At 44.1% G+C, this 17,766-nt stretch overlaps 1 protein-coding gene across 1 annotated transcript; it reads left to right on the forward strand.

Moving 5' to 3' along the window:
* The first annotated feature begins 11,571 nt into the window (after positions 1-11,571).
* Awat1 (acyl-CoA wax alcohol acyltransferase 1) lies at positions 11,572-17,384 on the forward strand. The gene is made up of 7 exons (XM_059251437.1): positions 11,572-11,647; positions 12,662-12,769; positions 13,035-13,105; positions 14,179-14,383; positions 15,018-15,189; positions 16,814-17,013; positions 17,230-17,384. The coding sequence occupies exons 1-7, from the start codon at positions 11,572-11,574 to the stop codon at positions 17,382-17,384; spliced, it is 987 nt and encodes a 328-aa protein (XP_059107420.1).
* Positions 17,385-17,766: the final 382 nt, after the last annotated feature.

A 17,766-nucleotide genomic window follows, 5' to 3' on the forward strand; every position in this document is an offset into this window, starting at 1 on the left:
AGACCCCATTTCAGCCACATAGGTTTTGATTCCTCTCTTCAGAGACCCCACCAAGCTGTCTGTCTCTAGTGCTGGGAACCCCCACCATGCTGTTGTCTCTCTGTTCACAGTATTAATAACTTTTCTAATAAACTCCTTACTCCTCAGTAATCAGTTTCAATGTCCTTTTTGAGACAACGCTCGGCTAGGCAATCTTTGAAAATTTTCACTCTCCACCGTATTTATTTATTTACTGGAGGTTTTGTTGTTTGCTTTTCAAGACAGAGTTTCTCTGTGTAGCCCTGGCTGTCCTGGAACTTGCTCTGTAGACCAGGCTGGCCTCAAACTCAGAGATCCATCTGCCTCTGCCTCTCGGGTGCTGGAACTAAAGACCTGTGCCACTATGCCTGGCTCCCCTTGTTTTTAAAGACAGCACATCTCGCTGAGCCTGGAGTTCACTGACGAGCTAGACTGCCTGACCAGCAAGCCCCCAGCTTCGTCCTGTCTCTAGTTTGCAGTCCAGGGACCAGAGATACACACTGCCACTCCTGGCCTTTTAAGTGGATTCTGGGGATCTGAACTCAGGGCCTCATGTTTGCACAGCAAGCTGTCTATTCACTAAGCCACCTCCCAGCCCAGTGACTGGCTTCTAATCTGAGCTGGTTCAGTGCTAGAAGAGGTATCTCAAGTAGAGGAACAACACAACACGGGGAAGGTTTCAGAGGCTGGGAAACACAGCTTTTATCTCATTAAAAACAGTCCCTGGAAATGAATAAAACCCAGCCCTGGGCTTTGCTTTGGCTCAACAAGCATTCACTGATGACTCAAGATAACTTATTTCTTCACAAACTGGCCGTGATGAAGGGAATCCTCTGCTCAATCTCTTAACTTCCGACTGTTTATTGTTGCTCAGTACACTCCAACCACACTGGCCCGCGTGCTGCTCCATGAACAAGGCCTTTGTAGCCACTGTCTTCTCTGTCAGTGATAACCTCTTCTTCTAGATCCTACATGTCTTCCCTGATCAGCCTAGCTAAAACTGCAGCTCGTTCTCCATCCTGCTCAGCCTGATTGATCCTATTTTACCTCCCAGTCCACACTATCACTTGGCATTACTATACTATATTGGACATATTGTGCTGTGTGATAGTTGCTGTCTTCTCTCCCTAGAATGTAAGCTTCATAAGGACATAGGGTTTTGTCTACATCCCTTCCGCAACCACAGCACTTAGTATACTATGAAGCCCAGCACAGGTAGTACATAGTGAATACTTGAATATTTTTTGGACAGATGAATGAGATATAAAATATTTTGCACTGAAGTCCTTGGCCTCATACTTCTTTCCAACAGGTCTTAGCTAGAGAAAATATGAGGCATCAACAGTGAGGAGTTTGGGGGTGAGCATGGAAGTTCAGTTCTGACTTGAAACCAAGGAGGAGGCACTTGCAGAGGGAGCAAGAAGCTGAGCTCCAGTCCGCTTACAGACTGAGAAGCACTCAGGCCAACTTTTGTGGAGATTAACCTGTTATTTTTCAGTTCCCCTAAAGTAATAATTGCTGTGGAATATTCCTTTACACTGTGTGAATATATGTCACTGTGATGGTTTAATAAAGAAACTGACTGGCCAATAGCTGGACAGAAAGAGATTGGGCAGGAGAACTAGACTAGGAGAGTGCTGGGAGGAAGAAGGGCAGAGTCAGAGGAGTTGCCAGCCAGACACAGAAGGAGCAGGAGACGAATGTGCCATGCTAATAAAGGTACTGCCACGTGGCAGAGTGTAAATAAGGAATATGGGTTAACTTAAAATGTAAGAGCTAGTTAGTAATAAGCCTGAGCTATCGGTTGAGCATTTGTAATTAATATTAAGTCTCTGAGTGAATATTTGAGAGCAGCTGCAGGACAGAAACTTCCACCTACAAATTATTTTTTAGAAGAAAACCAAAAGTTCAAACCTTTGAAAAAATGTTTAAAAGTCTTCATAATCTCAGGGTGAGAGAAAGGGTTTATGAAATTATACCCAAAAAATTCAAACTTCAAAGGTAAGTATTATCCCAAATGGTCAGCTCCAAACACATGCACATATAAGCAACACTAAATTTGACTCAGTAGGGTGTGTGTGTGTGTGTGTGTGTGACAATAATAATTGAAGAAGAGGTCATGAACTTGAGAAGTAGTTATGGGCACAGGAAGAGTTGGTTGGAGTGAGTGATGCAGAGGGTAGAAATGATGTAAATACAGTACTAAAAAAAGTAAAAATTAAGTTTAGAAAAGGAAAGGAAAAGGTTGATAAATTAACAACAATAAAATTAAGAACTTAAAAATTTTAAGGAAAGCAAAGATAATCTACAAACTAGGAAACAAAGAACTCAAACACCTACTATGTGCCACAACTATCTGCAGACCTACGAGTATATAAATGTGTGTGTACAGATAATCCTGAGGGTGATGGTTTTCACTGAGAATGACTCCCAAAGTTTGATCCTCAGTTTAGTAGTATTGGGAAACGATAGAGCCAAGGGGAGGTGGAGCCTGGTAGAACACAGGTCATTTGAAGTGGGTATGTGAAAGGGTTAGTGAGAATCTGGTCCCTTCCCGTCTGTCTTCTCTGCCACACTCTCCCACTGTGGCAAAGGCCCCCAAATGAGCATTAATTAAAACATCTGAAACCACGAGCAAAACTAAAGCTTTCCTCTCTATAAGCTGGTTATCTCAGGTCTTTCAACACAGTGACAGGAAGCTGACTGTTAAGACACTCAGTTCACTGGTGATTTGACTTGCAGTCCTTCAACTTTGACAGTACAAAATGACACACATTAACTAAAAACTGTATTTTGAATTTTGAGACTTTTCCCAGGTCAGTGATTCTCTTTTGTGATACTTAGCAGTGGCAGTGACTCACCCCTCCCTGTGAGCCACACAATCAAGAAGGAAAGGATCTTATAGCCTGTGTTACTAGGCTATAATGCTTGGCAGGTCAGGGGTATTGAATCCATTTTAACTTACAATGTGTTTTAGTTAGAGTGAGCTTATCAGTATGTAAAACAATCGTAAGCTGAGGGATGTCTATATCAAATGAAGGTAAACTTAAATAATGTCTGTTGTTTAGGAGATTCACATGCCTATGGGATAAAGTTACAGATGCAGAATAATAGACAAACATCGATATAGTGGTTGCTCGTGGTGCAGGTAGACAGAGCAATCATATGAGGGAAGAGCATAATAAGGGCATTGGAAGTTACTAGTACTATCACTTTCTTTCCTTTTGGATTTGTTTTACAGTATGGGCTATCAAACCAAGGGCCTTGTATGTGCAAGGCTCACATTCTATCACTGTGATAGATTTATTCTTGGTGATAGAGACATATATGTTTACTTATTTTTCTTTTAACTCTTTATATGCATGATGCATTCATTAAAGCACAAATAAAATAAAAAAGAGAGAACAACATGAGCAGATTTGTAAAGGCTTATATACAGTTTGCAGAAATAAGATGGATGGGAGGTAACTGGAAAGGCCACGTTAGTTTCTGCTGGTTCACTTTGTTCCGTGTCAGATCCTTAGTGTTGACTGGAATATCAGGACTTGTTCAGGCATGTCTGTGCTTCTTCTTCTTCTTCTTTTTTTTTTTTTTTTGCTTTGTTTTTGTTTTTGTTTTTGTTTTTTTCGAGACAGGGTTTCTCTGTGTAGTTTTGGTGCCTGTCCTGGATCTCGCTCTGTAGACCAGGCTGGCCTCGAACTCACAAGATCCGCCAGGCTCTGCCGCCCGAATGCTGGGATTAAAGACATGTGCCACTACCACTCGGCCCATGTCTATGCTTCTATCCCAACCATCCCTCATTGTTCACAAATCTTGGGGCAAATCTGAAGTTTTGTTTTGTTTAGAAAGCATGGTCATCATTTTTAAACTTAGAAATGCTTCTGAAAAATAAGACATGCATACATATGTATATATGTGCATATAAAGAGGCAAAATAAATATGCATAATATTAGCAAGTACTGAATTTAGGTAGTTGGTGATATAAGAATAACATATCCTTATATTATTCTTATATTATTCTTTTAATTTTCTTGTATGTTTGAAATTGCTTAAAATGAAAAAAGTTGGAAGGCCTTTAGCAGCATCTCTCTGGGTCATCACCCTCCTATCATCCCTTAAGACTGCCAGCTAGTTCCTTCATTTCTAGTACCTCTGGTCCCTAAAGACATTGGTGTTTTCCACCTCCAGCTTAGTTAGTAGGGCTAGACTCCTATGTTTTCCTGACTCCTGCATGTAAACAAATCATAGTGTTGGGGCATGATAAAGTTTTTCTCACTCCCATTAGCTGAATAATCCATACACAAAGCTTATGTTTTAAAACAAGTCAAGTACATTAAAAGATGATATAATTTCCCAGTACCCTACAGTGACAGACAGCCACTCCCTCCCAGCAGCTACAGTGACTATGGAAGGTATACCGTATCTTATAATAGAAAGGTGGAGCCTTGGAAGAGTCCAGTCATATCAGCTAACTTCTCTACCAGATTAGACATATATATATATTTTTTTATCATTGTTTATGACTTGTCTCTCTAGAACCAATGCTGGAAAGGCTGAGAAACTAAGCTCTTCCAGAAACATCAACTGGGTAAGTAACAAGGTCGTTCATCATATTCTTGATACAGTGTTGCCCGACATTGTTACCTACCCAGTGGTCACAGGCAATGTCTCTAAGGAGTCCCATGAAGGTGCATAGGCACCAGAGAGTTTGTAGCCAATAAGCTTTGCCTTTGGGCTGAGTGGCTCTTAGTCCCTTACAGTCTAATCAGCTTAGACAGGACTGAAGCAAGTTTCCCAGTTATCGGTTACCTGGCCACATTCTAGGATGCCAAGTTCATTCTTCACAATCTGTAGTTTTCACACTTGCAGCTGCCATGCTGCCATGAACAAATCCTCAGCCCTTACGACCTCCAGCTTGGCTACTTCCCACCCACCATACAAAATGAATTCATCCAAAAAGCTTAGAGGAATCTGCAGATTGCCAGAGATAGACAGAGTAACACGAGAAACAAGCTGAGATTGGCCAGTGACATCACATGCCAAGGCAGGTAAGGAAATGGTAAAATCTCAGTCTGATTGTTTCCAATCACATGGCTAGAGCGTGATAAAGTGAATTTGCCCTTCTGAGCTCTAGTAACATTTACTTGGACCCGTGTAGTTTCTACTGACTGTCACTTTGTGGAATGGCTTTGGCTTTGGCTTTACTCTCAGCCTTCCCACACTGCTGACCTCTTACCGCTCACCTTACAGCTTCCACCTGTTTTTTTCTTTTTTTTTTTTTGATATCTAGATCTCCGTATGACTAGGCATTGGCTCAGGAGGATGTTGACACCTATCCAGCCTCCCCTGTGACCCAATTTTGCTGGCTTCTGCCCACATGCTATTTTGACAGAACTCACTTGCTCATTTGACACTGTTCTGATCAATCCGTAGAGGCTGGGGTTTGAAAACAAGACAAGTAAGAATCTACTTCCAAAGCTAGAGCACCAGAAAGAAACCTTCAGCCTTCAGAGGAAGAAGTTAAGGCAATACTAGCCAATGAGCTGCTAAGCTGTAATTTAGGGGCAAGTGGCACTTGCCATGTGTAGTTCTCAAGGAAGAAATTCCTCCCAGAAATTGTTCTTAGCACACAGATGTGTGTTGACAGAATCTGAGGGTAATAGAGATAGGCAGTGTAATGTGGAGGAATAGCATGTATCAATAAAGACAGAAGGAGGGAGGGAGGGAGGGGGGAGAGAGGAAGGAAGACCCATAAAGTGATAAGAGTGTGGTGTACGTCATCAAGAGCCAGGTGTGGTTGCACAGCCTGTAATACCACCGCTCAGAAGCATGGTAGGAGGATCAGGAGCTCAGGCCAGCCTCATCTGCATAACAAGTTTGAGGCCAACCTAGGCTGCATGAAACCCTTGTCTCATAAAACCACAAAATCAGGAGAGCAGAGACTATGCCATCAACGAAAGATTATAATTAATACAATTCAATGAGGTCACATTAATAAAAACAACAAGGAAGACAAAGGATTAGTGTTCTTACTAACAACCAGGTCTCCATATCCTCAGGTTTCCTAATCTCTTTTAGTTATTATTGCACTTCCTTTAATACAATTCAGGGCAGCCAAGTATACCCGCATACCAAAAAAGTCCCTGGATGTCCCAGATATTCTGGCCATGGAGATTGCAAAACACTCTCTCTGTTTTAGTTCAGGTGAAACTAGATTCATTTTCTTTCTTCTCAAAGGAGAAAGAAAATAATATGAAACACAGATATCTTACTCAAGTCTATTCTGAGTACAGACTGACCTAAATGATCCATTGCTTAAAAATCCTATTTTTCCAGGTTTCACATCCCAGTGGGCCTGGCTAGCATTTAATTATTTTTAGGTGAATCTAAAAAGCAACATTACCAGGTATAGTAGGATTAGAAGGTAAGAGGGATGTGTGTGTGTGTGTGTGTGTGTGTGTGTGTATCAGAGAGAGAGAGAGAGAGAGAGAGAGAGAGAGAGAGAGAGAGAGAGAGAGAGAGAGAATCTACTTGCCCACCTGTTTGTAGAAGAGGATCATGGTCTCTCCTCAGGCCCAGAGTTCTCCTTACAAGGCGATGCAGCCTAGCTCTCTATGCCTATGCCTATGCTGTACCTACACATGTCAATGGAGGCCTAGGAAAGCATCTGACTCCTGCACAATGCTTAAACTCCTAAAGTTCACTGGGGAGAGGACACTGACTGACCATCATAAAGGAGGTAATGCTGAGCAAGGAACCTTTCACTTACCAGTAAAGGACCCAGAAACCTGACTAGAGTTCAGAAGGTACTTAACTAAAAGCTAGTGCTTCTGAGTGGGCATGGCATGGTAGCCCACACCTGTAACTTCAGCAGTCAGGAGTGAAGGCTACAGGACCAGGATGAGTTCAAGGTCAGCCTGGGCTATGTGAGATATTGTCTAAAAATGAAACAAAAGGGGCTGGAGGGATGATTCAGAGGTTAAGAGCTAGTGCAGCTCTTCCAGAGGACCTAAGTTCAGTTCCCAGGACCCAAATCAAGCAGTTCACTCACAATGGACAGCAACTCCAGCTCCAGTGGATCCATGCTCACATACCCACACACAAATACACACGCAGCCACGTAATTAAACAGAAGAGAATTTTAAAAATGAAACAAAAATAAATAAACTAGGTTTGGTGATTCAAGCCTTTAGTCACAACACACAGAAGGCAGAGGCAGACAAATCTCTGTAAATTAGAGGAGGTCTACATAACAAGTTCCAGGACAACCAGGACCACATAGTGAGTCCTTGTCTCAAAATTAATTAGCTGATTAATTATTAATTAAGAAAAATAATGTTCCACATACAATAGAAGTTTGATGAATGAATCATGGCCTGGCCATAAAATGAATTGTTATATATGATACTATAGTAACATGAAATAATATCACAGTATACCATTTCATGCAAAACAGTTTACAAAATGGAATAAGGGATATGGTTCTATTTTGGTTAATTATTTTAAATAACCAACATTGAACTTTTGGATTGTTATTTCATTTATGGAACCTTTAATTTGAGCAAAAGCACTGAGCCAAGGACTCTGCATGAATTATTTTATATAAATGGGTCAATATTTAATCTTTACAGATGACAAAGTGGAAGTACTAAGCACTTAAGTCACTTAAGTGAGATCTCAGATATACATCTTGATGTGTGGACTCACAATTCCAAACTCAACAGTAATTTTATATTGATGACCACATTTGTATAGGGAAAAATACTCAAGAAAAATGGACACCAGGATGTTTGCAGTTAATAGTGATTACTTGTGAAAGGTGAGGTTATATGTAGCTTTTGTTTCTGTTGTACTTTCCAGAGTCCTCTGAAAACTGACTGATTTACATGGATTATTTCCATAACCAGAAAAAAGGAAATAAAATTTTACTTATTTTATTTTCATGTGTATAGGTACTTGGTCTGCATGTCTATCTGTTCACCATGTATGAACCATGGAGGCCAGAAGAGGGCACTGGATCCCCTGGAACTAGAGCTACAGATGTTTGTGAGCCTCCGTGTGAGGGATGGGAATCAAACCTGGGTCCTCTGGAAGAGCAGCCAGTGCTCTTAATCACTGAGCCGTCTCTCCAGCCCCCATAAACTTTTATTTAAAAAGAAGCAAGAGGCCGGGCGGTGGTAGCGCACGCCTTTAATCCCAGCACTCGGGAGGCAGAGCCAGGCGGATCTCTGGGAGTTCGAGGCCAGCCTGGACTACCAAGTGAGTCCCAGGAAAGGCGCAAAGCTACACAGAGAAACCCTGTCTCGAAAAACCAAAAAAAAAAAAAAAAAAAAAGAAGAAGCAAGAAGCCATTGTTCACAGCCTATAGGAAGCAAACTGCTGAAGCATGAGGGAGTAACTTCATTATTACAGAGCATTTTCTAACATGAATAAGTAGTATCTTGCACATCTATTGTTTCAAACAGATGCAAATACCATCATAACCTATGCACACAGCAGGCTCAGTGTGTCATATGTTATTCAACTGATATTTAAAACACAATTATTATCATATGGAGGTCCATGAAATTTTATGTACAAAAATACTAGTGCAAGGGGTGGGATCTGGTACTAAATGTAATAAAAATTTTCTGTAGTTTAAACATCTTCTAAACAACCTGCCTTCTTTTTTTCCAGGGAACAAGAGGAAATAGAAAGGAATACTGAGACTTCGCACATTATTAAAAAGTTTAGCTAGGAGGCTGGCTTCCTGGAGAAAACAATTTACAAGGATGAGAAAGTGTAGGTAGAAAAGTGATGTAGGACATCCTCTTCCGGAAAGAAAGTGTGCCAGGAGTGAGGCCTCATCCTGAACCCCAGCTGGCATCACTACCTCAGCAGAGCAACTATTCAGCAATACCTAACACTTGCCCTGGGGCCAGGATAGTTTCTAGACCTGGAGGTGGAGGAGGGCACTCTGGGATAAGGGAAAGCAAAGCATATGGAACTTTCCTTAACACCAAACTGCCTCAAAGGTCTGTTAGCACCTGCCTTCCTCTCTTGCGTTCTTCCCACTCCCCGGGTGGAATGTGTCCTTTGGTTTATCTATTACTGTGCATCTTATTATTCCCCATTAAAGTCCCCACAACAAATGCCTCCATAGGATTCCAGTGATCTCATCACACATAAGCAATCATCTGATCACAGAAATCAACAACAAACCACTCAAGATTGCACACTTGACATCAATGGCCTAGAACTTGCCAGACATTAAGAATAGTCACACTACTAGGTATGTAGTTCAGTCATTGAGCATGTGCCCAGCATGCTCAAAGTCCTGAGTTCAGTCCCCAGCAAAACACACACACACACACACACACACACACACACATGCACACACACACAGGCACACACACCAGTTACACCGGCAAATAAAAGGTGGTCCTTATCCCTTTAGATACATAGACTCTTCAGGCAGGAAAAGTGAAAACAACACACACTACAACGGACCATGCTATAATGGGTATAAGGATACAAAGTAAGAAAAGGGAGGCAGAGAGATGAATGAGGACTTTACCTCACTCCCTGTTCGGCCTGTAATTAGGCACCACCTAGATTCCAACCCTTACGAAAGAAAAAAACTGGAGGAGAGACCTGTATATTAAAACAGACTTGAGAGCTAGTGAGATGGTTCAGTGGGCAGAAGTGCTTGCAGTACAAGCCTGATGACCTGACCTTGATCCCAGGAGTCCACGTGATGGAAGAGAGAACCTACTCCCACAAGTTGTCTTCTGACCTGAACACACACACACACACACACACACACACACACACACACACACATTCAAAATAAACAGATTTGAGGCTCATGTTTCTCACGCTTGTAACTCCAACATTCATGAAGCAGTGGAGTTTCTTGCATTCTTCCCACTCCCAGCCTGGCCTACATAGAGACTTATAGGTCAGCCAGGGCTATACAGCAAGACTCCATCTCAAAACAAAATGAACTTGAACGTTCCAAAAGTGCCAACATCAAGAAAGGCCAGGGAAGACCAGGAAAGTGGGTTTTTTTTGTTTTTTGTTTTTTTTTTGGTTTTTCGAGACAGGGTTTCTCTGTGTAGCTTTGCGCCTTGGTAGCCCAGGCCGGCCTCGAACTCACAGAGATCCGCCTGGCTCTGCCTCCCGAGTGCTGGGATTAAAGGCGTGCGCCACCACCGCCCGGCTTGGAATGTGGAATCTTAATGGGATCCTGGAACAGAAAATGGACACTAGTGAAAAAGCAGCCACACTCAAGTAAAACGTAGAGTCCAGTTAGAGATTCTCCAATCTAGAGTTCTTTAAGCAACAGAGAAGGCAAGACGGGTGAAAGGTAGAGGGAACTCGCTGCACTGTTTTGTAACACCCTTAGAAACCTAAAAAGAAGAAATCTTAAATTTTGAATGATCGACAATAAATCATAGTTATTAAGGGATTGCATCTGGACAGGGGACCCATAGAAAATCATGAAGATGACTCTAGGTTTTCAGATAATGCTTACTTGGAGAGGAGAAAGGATTGGGGCGAGAATAGGGCACACAGAGAGGGGCTGGGCTAAGTGGAAAAGTTCTGTCTTCACCTAATGGTGGCTACCAGGTGCTGCTTGACAATAACTCATCAAGGCATACATTTATTTAAGTGATTTCTGTATCTGGGTTTACTTTACAGGCAGAGTAAGGGTGCAGCTGAAAGAGATGCCCCAGTATCCGAATATAACCCGTGACTCTTGTTTAGAACTAACCCAAAAGACATTTGCCTATGTGTTGACTATTAGCTATTGTCAGAGAGTTATTGCATTTGTTAAGGGTGACAGTGGTAGTGGTACTGTGGTACTGTGGAAGAAAGCATGTCGTTCTATATCCCCATAATGAAGGATTTGCTGATGAAATGGCGTCACACAGTTGCTGTAAAATACTCCTCCCACACAAGGAGACAGATGAAACAAGTATGCCAAAATGTTAAGAGTTGGGGTTTTTGTTGTTTTGTTTGTTTTTCTGGTGCTTGGGTTCAAACAATAGTTAACAATAAATATAAAGATGAAAATGGGCTCCATTCTCTACTCTTGTGTATATGTAGGAAAAGTGTGAGGCCAGACAGCCTTGCATCACACTGCTTGAGGGCAACAGAGACTCAATTCGAGGTGTCCCTCACTCTATCACCCCCAGAAGAGTCTTCCCACCAGTCACTTCCTGCAGTTTACACCTCCTGTGGTCTCTGAGTGGCCTGTGAGAGAGTTGTCCCTCTCTGGGTATCTGTCACTTAGACTTGACGCCAGTCATGCTCTCCTTTCTTCACCCTGATGTCCCCATAGTCACAGGAAAGAGTCAAAGGGCAGTGGGTGGGGCTAGACCTGTGAGGGCAGTCCCCAGTGTTACTGCAGTGGGTGGGGGGAGGGAGTTAGGGAAAAGAGGAGAGAGGGCAAGTGTCAGCTCTTCATAGTCTCATGCAGTCACTATTAAATGAGCTTGCAGAGGCTGGCGGCACCTCTCCTTGGAACAGGCTCTGGGATCTTTACCTCCCTCGGGCTCCTGGGCATAATGCCTTGCTCTAAGAAGCCTGATTACTTACAGAGTTTGAGCCTTCTGCAGTGGCCCTTGAGCTACCTTGCCGTCTGTGAGTACTGAACCAAGAGTGCACAGCAACCCAAGAAGGCAGGGCCAGACCTGGGTGACGGTCTTATGGTCCTGGGAAGTCTCATTCTTGGTCTTTTGATCGACTTAGATAGCATTAGAGAGTCGAGCCATGGAGTCTTGTACTCTGAATGGAAAGGAAGAGATGAAGCCCCAGGGTGCAGTGAGAAAAGACGGCAGTGTGGAGCACAGTCACCATAGATATGACTGTGCCAGCTAATTCCAGCCGCTCCTTAACCTGCACTACCTCTAGAGGGCAAATGTGCTTACAGGGGTTGCCTTGGGAGCATGGCCTAGCACAGAGGAACAGTTAGCGTTCTAGGCTTAGAGAAGTGGGGCCTGTGGAGGTTTTGCTTCTTTGCTTTCTTGAGTGCCCTTGTTTTGGTGATGGACTGGTTGGGTTTTATGAGACAAGTCCGTACTCGGTGTGGTCTCTAACTCACTATGCTCTTGTCTCAGCTTCCTGAGTGCTAGAATTACAGGTGCATGCCCACATGCCAGCATTTGAGCCAGAGAGTTTTTACTCTGAGAGCAGAGTGGTAGTGTGGACAGAGAGAAAGATGGTGGAAGGAGTGTTGACTGAACAAGAGGACAAGAAGGGTGGGTAGGAAGCAGCATGGGGATGGAGAAGTTGGCTGGGGATGGTCAAGGGAGAGTATGAGAACAAAGGAAGGGAGACCCTAGCCCAGATTCTGGGATAGTGGCCAGGAAGCGAGAGAGGAGACAGGAAGGGGGAAATGATAGCTGAATATGAGCAGTACATAGAAAGCTTGTTCTAGGCACAGAGCCAAAGCACAGGGATGGTGACTAGCCAGGGAGTCAGAGGAACAGGATGTGAGATAGGAGGAGAACTGGGGATTGCATATGGTAGAGGACAGGAAAATTTTCTGAAGGGTAAATGTCAGGACCTAGACTGTGCTGAAGCCCAGGATCGGAGTGTGGGTGCGGCCGAATTCTGCAGCCAGCGCAAATTTGGTCTGGCCTACTCTCTCCTCAGTTTGGATCGGGCAGCCGTTGTTCATTTGCTTGCTGTTAACACCCTTGTGGCTGCTACCAACACTTTACTTTGTCTGGTTATTTCTGGACTGGAAGACTCCAAATCAAGGTGAGACTCATGAACCTAGGAAAAAGAATGTTCCACCATAGCCTAGAACCCTGCATGCGGGAGGGTTCCACTCACCATGCCACAGACCCCTCTTCCAAGTTCTCAGAGCCACGAATGCCAGGCAGCTGGAACCATTCTGGGATTTCTTCCTTCCCTACCTCTGTAGCAGAGATGTGGTCCTCCACGTTGCTAGGGAACCCCTGGGCGAGTCAGAGGTATGGAGTAGCAATACTAATATCATCCTCTCCTGGCACTTTTGTCTCAGGTGGCAGGCGTTCAGCCTGGGTAAGGAACTGGTCTATCTGGAACCACATCAGGGACTATTTCCCTATTACAGTAAGTATCCCTTCCCCAGTGTCCTCTCAACACTCAAAACACAGGCATTGTACCAGATAACTAAGAGTCTCCATAAAAAACTCAGCACCTTGGCAATGTGTCAGCTCTGGCTAGAGCACAGCATGGTCATCTGTACTTTGCTGGAATATTTTGGACACTCTTGGCATGACCTGTCATATCATTCAAGTTAACAAACATGATTCAAAATCTTCCACTAACCACATGTTTGGGCTTCAGAAAAGTAAGTACAATGTGATTCTTCATGAGCAAGAAGTTCACATCTGATGGGGAGAATGGGTAAGTGCATAAGTAGGTGCAAGACACGAAGTGATTCTGATGGAGGATAGAAAAGAAATGCATCACAGATGTGGCAGTATCTCAGCAGAGCTTTCAATGTTCACTGGAAGTTTCCTAGGCAGATACTGGGGGCAGGTGAAGGAGGATACAGAAATGGACTGCTCTGAGGCGCCTTTGGGTAATCTTTAAAGACAAACAGTCAGTGTTTGGCTTTTTAAAATGTATTTAATTTTATTTGTGTATGAGCATTTTGTTTGCATGTATGTATGCATACAGCATGCATTCGGTGCTTGAGGAGACTAGAAGAGAATACCGGATCCCCTAGAACTGCACTTACAGGTGGTTGTGAGCAGTCACGTGGGTGCTGGAACCCCAAATCAGGTCCTCTGCAAGTGCAGCAAGTGCTCCTAACTGCTGAGCCATCTCTCCAGCCCAAGTCCTGATTGTTTAGAGCAGAGAGAGCTTCCTGGCCATGACATCCAACCTAACGTTGCACAAAGAAAATGATAATGTGCCTAAACAGCTCATGGACACAGATGCCTGACACTGCTTGAAGCCACAAGCAAGAGAAGAGGTTCGCTAGTTCCAGTTGCCCTGGGTCCTATCTTGTCAGCCCAAGGCTGTGGAGATCAAGGTCCAGGCCTCCGGAAACCCTTGTGTGCTTTGTCTGTCAGGCAGCTGTTGCAAAGAACACCCAAATTCCAGACATGTCTTCACCTTGTTGCTCCCTGTGAGCTCACCCCCTCCCCCCATGCCATTTGTTTCCATGGTTGCAGATCCAGAAGACAAAGGACCTGTCGCCTTCCCAGAACTACGTCATGGGGGTCCATCCCCACGGTCTCCTGACCTTTGGCGCCTTCTGCAACTTCTGCACTGAGTCCACAGGCTTCTCGAAGACCTTCCCAGGCATCACTCCTCACTTGGCCACACTGTCCTGGTTCTTCAAGATCCCCTTTATTAGGGAGTACCTCATGGCCAAAGGTGCTTCTGATCATACTCACTGGAGCTTCTGGTCCATTTCACTGTAGTCCTTTCATAAAATGCACCCCGTTAAGCCTCTTCACCCCCACTGCACCATTTCTTTGCCCCCACAATCATAGTGTGGAAGTCAAAGCATCCGTTCTGGAGTGAACCTTCCCAGGCTTCAATCTTGGCTGTGTTGCTTGCTATAAGATCATAGACAGATTAGCTAACTTCTAGTGGACTCAGCTTCCTCACCTGAAAAATAGAGCTGAAATGATTAAAGGAGAATTCTCTTAAGTATAGTATCTTAAATAAGTAAAGCATTCAATGTAATGCCTGATACAGAGTATGTGCTCAACGAACAATAGATATTGCTATTAATGGAAAGAAAGGAGTAGAATCAGATTTGAAATTCAGAGAGTTTTATTTATCCCACTGAAAATTGCCCTGCTGCAGCTTCCAGCCAGTGCTTCCTATGGACATTACCTTCAAGTGAAACGTGTTCTCTCTGTCCACTGCCTTCTCTTCTGCACACTTCTGTCCCATCTCCTTGAGCCTTTCCTCCTATGGGAACCCAGGAGCCAGTCTGTTCTCTCTGACACTTGCTCCTCTCCTGATGACTGTGTCCTCTCTATGCCTTGATTCTCTCTAGGAGTATGTTCTGTGAGCCAGCCGTCCCTTGACTACCTGCTGAGCCATGGCGCTGGAAACCTCGTGGGTATTGTTGTGGGAGGAGTGGGAGAGGCCCTACAGAGTGTGCCTAACACCACCACCCTCATCCTCCAGAAGCGCAAAGGGTTTGTACGTACAGCCCTCCGACACGGGTAGGTGTCCCCCAGCAGGAGGGGCAGATGTCCCTCTCTGCACATTACCCTGTAGGTTGTGACAAGACGAGTACCATTTGAGTTTTGCCCCCTAAGAACTTATAACTGAGTAGGAGAGATGGGTGTAGAATTTTTTTTTAAAGCTTTAGGCCATCTGCTTCCTCTCAGTGAGCTGCACCAGTTCCCCGGAAGTCAGACCATGAACACTGGTACAATGTCCAAGGCAGTTAGGCTCAGGCTAGCATGTTAATCACGTCCACATTTCTCTGTGACTAGTAGTTATAAACCACATTTGTCTGTTGATAATGAGTGCAAGGCACATTGCAGAACAATGAGTCTGTGTGAAGAGCTGGAGTCTGGAGCCAGATTTGAAATCCTGGCTCCACAAGGCTTGAAGTATAGTTCCGTGATAGAGCAACTGCCTAATATGCATGAGACTCTGGGTTCCATCCCAGCACCAGATAATAATAATAATAACTATCCTCATCATCGTCATCATCCCTGGCTGTATGACTTACCACACATATTGGGACATCATTCTGAACTTTGGGATTTTCATCTTGCTAACATGACTACTGATCATTGTTCCTCCTGCATGGGGTGACTGGGCTTTGACTTATGATCCCCCTGCCTCAGCTTCCTGAGTAGCTTCAATTATAGATCTAAGCCACCAGGTCCAATGAGTTATTAATTAATTCACTCATATAAAATACCTACCACGTACCTTAAACACAATGGGTGATTGATTAATGTTAGGTGCACTGTCTTGGGAAATGAAGGGGAAAAAAGCTGGTGTTTGGAGTAATAGGGAGCCTAGCAGGTCAGTAGTCTAGCTCACTGGACACAGGCAATTGTCCTATTGCACACTCAGGGAGGACATGAACCTGTCTTCAAATGACCTCATCTGAGGGGCCTATCAGTCTGGTGTATAATATACAGGGAGAGCTCTGAGTCGGAGCCAGGAGACCTGGGCTCTAGTCTAGGACCTGCTAGTCTCTGGCTGCCTGAAGGACTTTGCCTTTTCTGGACCTGGGCTCATGTCCTCGCTATTAGGAGGAACCAATCAGGTAACACATACCAAAGTGCTGTGTTCTCTTTTTCTCATTTAAAGGCTGTAAGGAGCCTGATAGTTTTTCCTACAGCACTCACTGTTCATGGTGGGTTCTTGTGCCCTTTAAAAAAGAAATAATGTTCTCTGCTGGAATCCCATGACCCAAGGACAGAATACCTTATGCTTGGTCTCCTTCGGGGAGGGGCATTTCAAATATGTGCATCTATACACATTACCCACATCTTGTGATTTCTCTAACAGAAGCTTAGATGTTTCATCCCTGACACTCGCTGGAAGCTTTGCGCCATGTGGCTGAGTGCCTCTTCCAAGCTCTTCTTTCCTGTCTTTATCTCTGTGTCTTGCCCTTATAATCTAGGCTAGAGATAACACTCTCATTGGCCTAGAAATTTTCAAAACAAGACATACTAAATAGGGAACACTGTGAAGTGCAAAAAGAATGTTCTAGGCCTCTAGTATTGTATCTTAATGGAAGAGTTCATGGCCTTGAACAAAAGTCCTTCTAGCGTAGTTCCCATGATAGCCTGTGTCTGAGAAATGAGGATTTTCCTACAGGGCTCATCTGGTCCCTACCTTCACGTTTGGAGAAACTGAGGTATATGACCAGGTGCTGTTCCATGAGGACAGCTGGATATACAAGTTCCAAAGCTGCTTCCGCCGGATCTTTGGTTTCTATTTCTGTATCTTCTATGGACAAGGCTTCTATCAAGGTTCCTTGGGACTCCTACCGTACCACAGACCCATTGTTACTGTAGGTGAGTGCTGCTCTCGGCCTCGGGGCCATCTACACTCGTTCTCCCATCTATCTAGCTGCATCTACCCTCCTCCACCAAATCAGAGGGCAGCAGAGTGGGAGAAGCTGAGAGCTGACTGGAGTGGCCAGAGTATCTGGCCCTGGAAAAGAGAGGAGGGAAGAAGAAATAAGGATTCTGGCACTTTGACTCTTCTTTTTTTTCAATCTGTTTTGACAGTCGGGGAGCCTTTGCCCCTGCCCCGTGTTGAAAACCCAAGCCCAGAGATGGTGGACAAATACCATGCACTCTACATGGATGCCCTACACAAGCTGTTCGATGAGCATAAGGTCCAGAATGGCTGCTCCGACACCCAGAAGCTGCTTTTCGTGTGATGAAGAGACTCCACTTGAGAGCACCGAAGCACCTGCTTTGGAGAGTCCTGGGAAAGGAAGATGAAGGAGGCCATGTGCATGGTCAGGGAGGGGACATTAAGAGCTCCTTTCTGACCATAATACTGCCCCTGGCCACTCTCTCACAGGAGTTGTCCCTGAGGAGCTCCACCCAAACACTCTTCAGAGGGGAGCATCCTGAAGCCCCTCTAGTCTCAGGCCCTTTCTGAACCTGAAATCTTAGATCCTGAAGGACTCAAATGATGACCAGGCCGTCACCACTCCAATTTTTTAAAATCTTAATAAAAAATTTAAATTAATGTGTACTTTGCATACCATAAATTTAGTCAGTTTGAAGTGCAAAATCCAGCAATGTTCAGTATTT

The sequence above is a fragment of the Peromyscus eremicus genome, chromosome X (assembly GCF_949786415.1).
Source record: "Peromyscus eremicus chromosome X, PerEre_H2_v1, whole genome shotgun sequence".
In the NCBI taxonomy this organism is placed as follows: Eukaryota; Metazoa; Chordata; class Mammalia; order Rodentia; family Cricetidae; genus Peromyscus; species Peromyscus eremicus.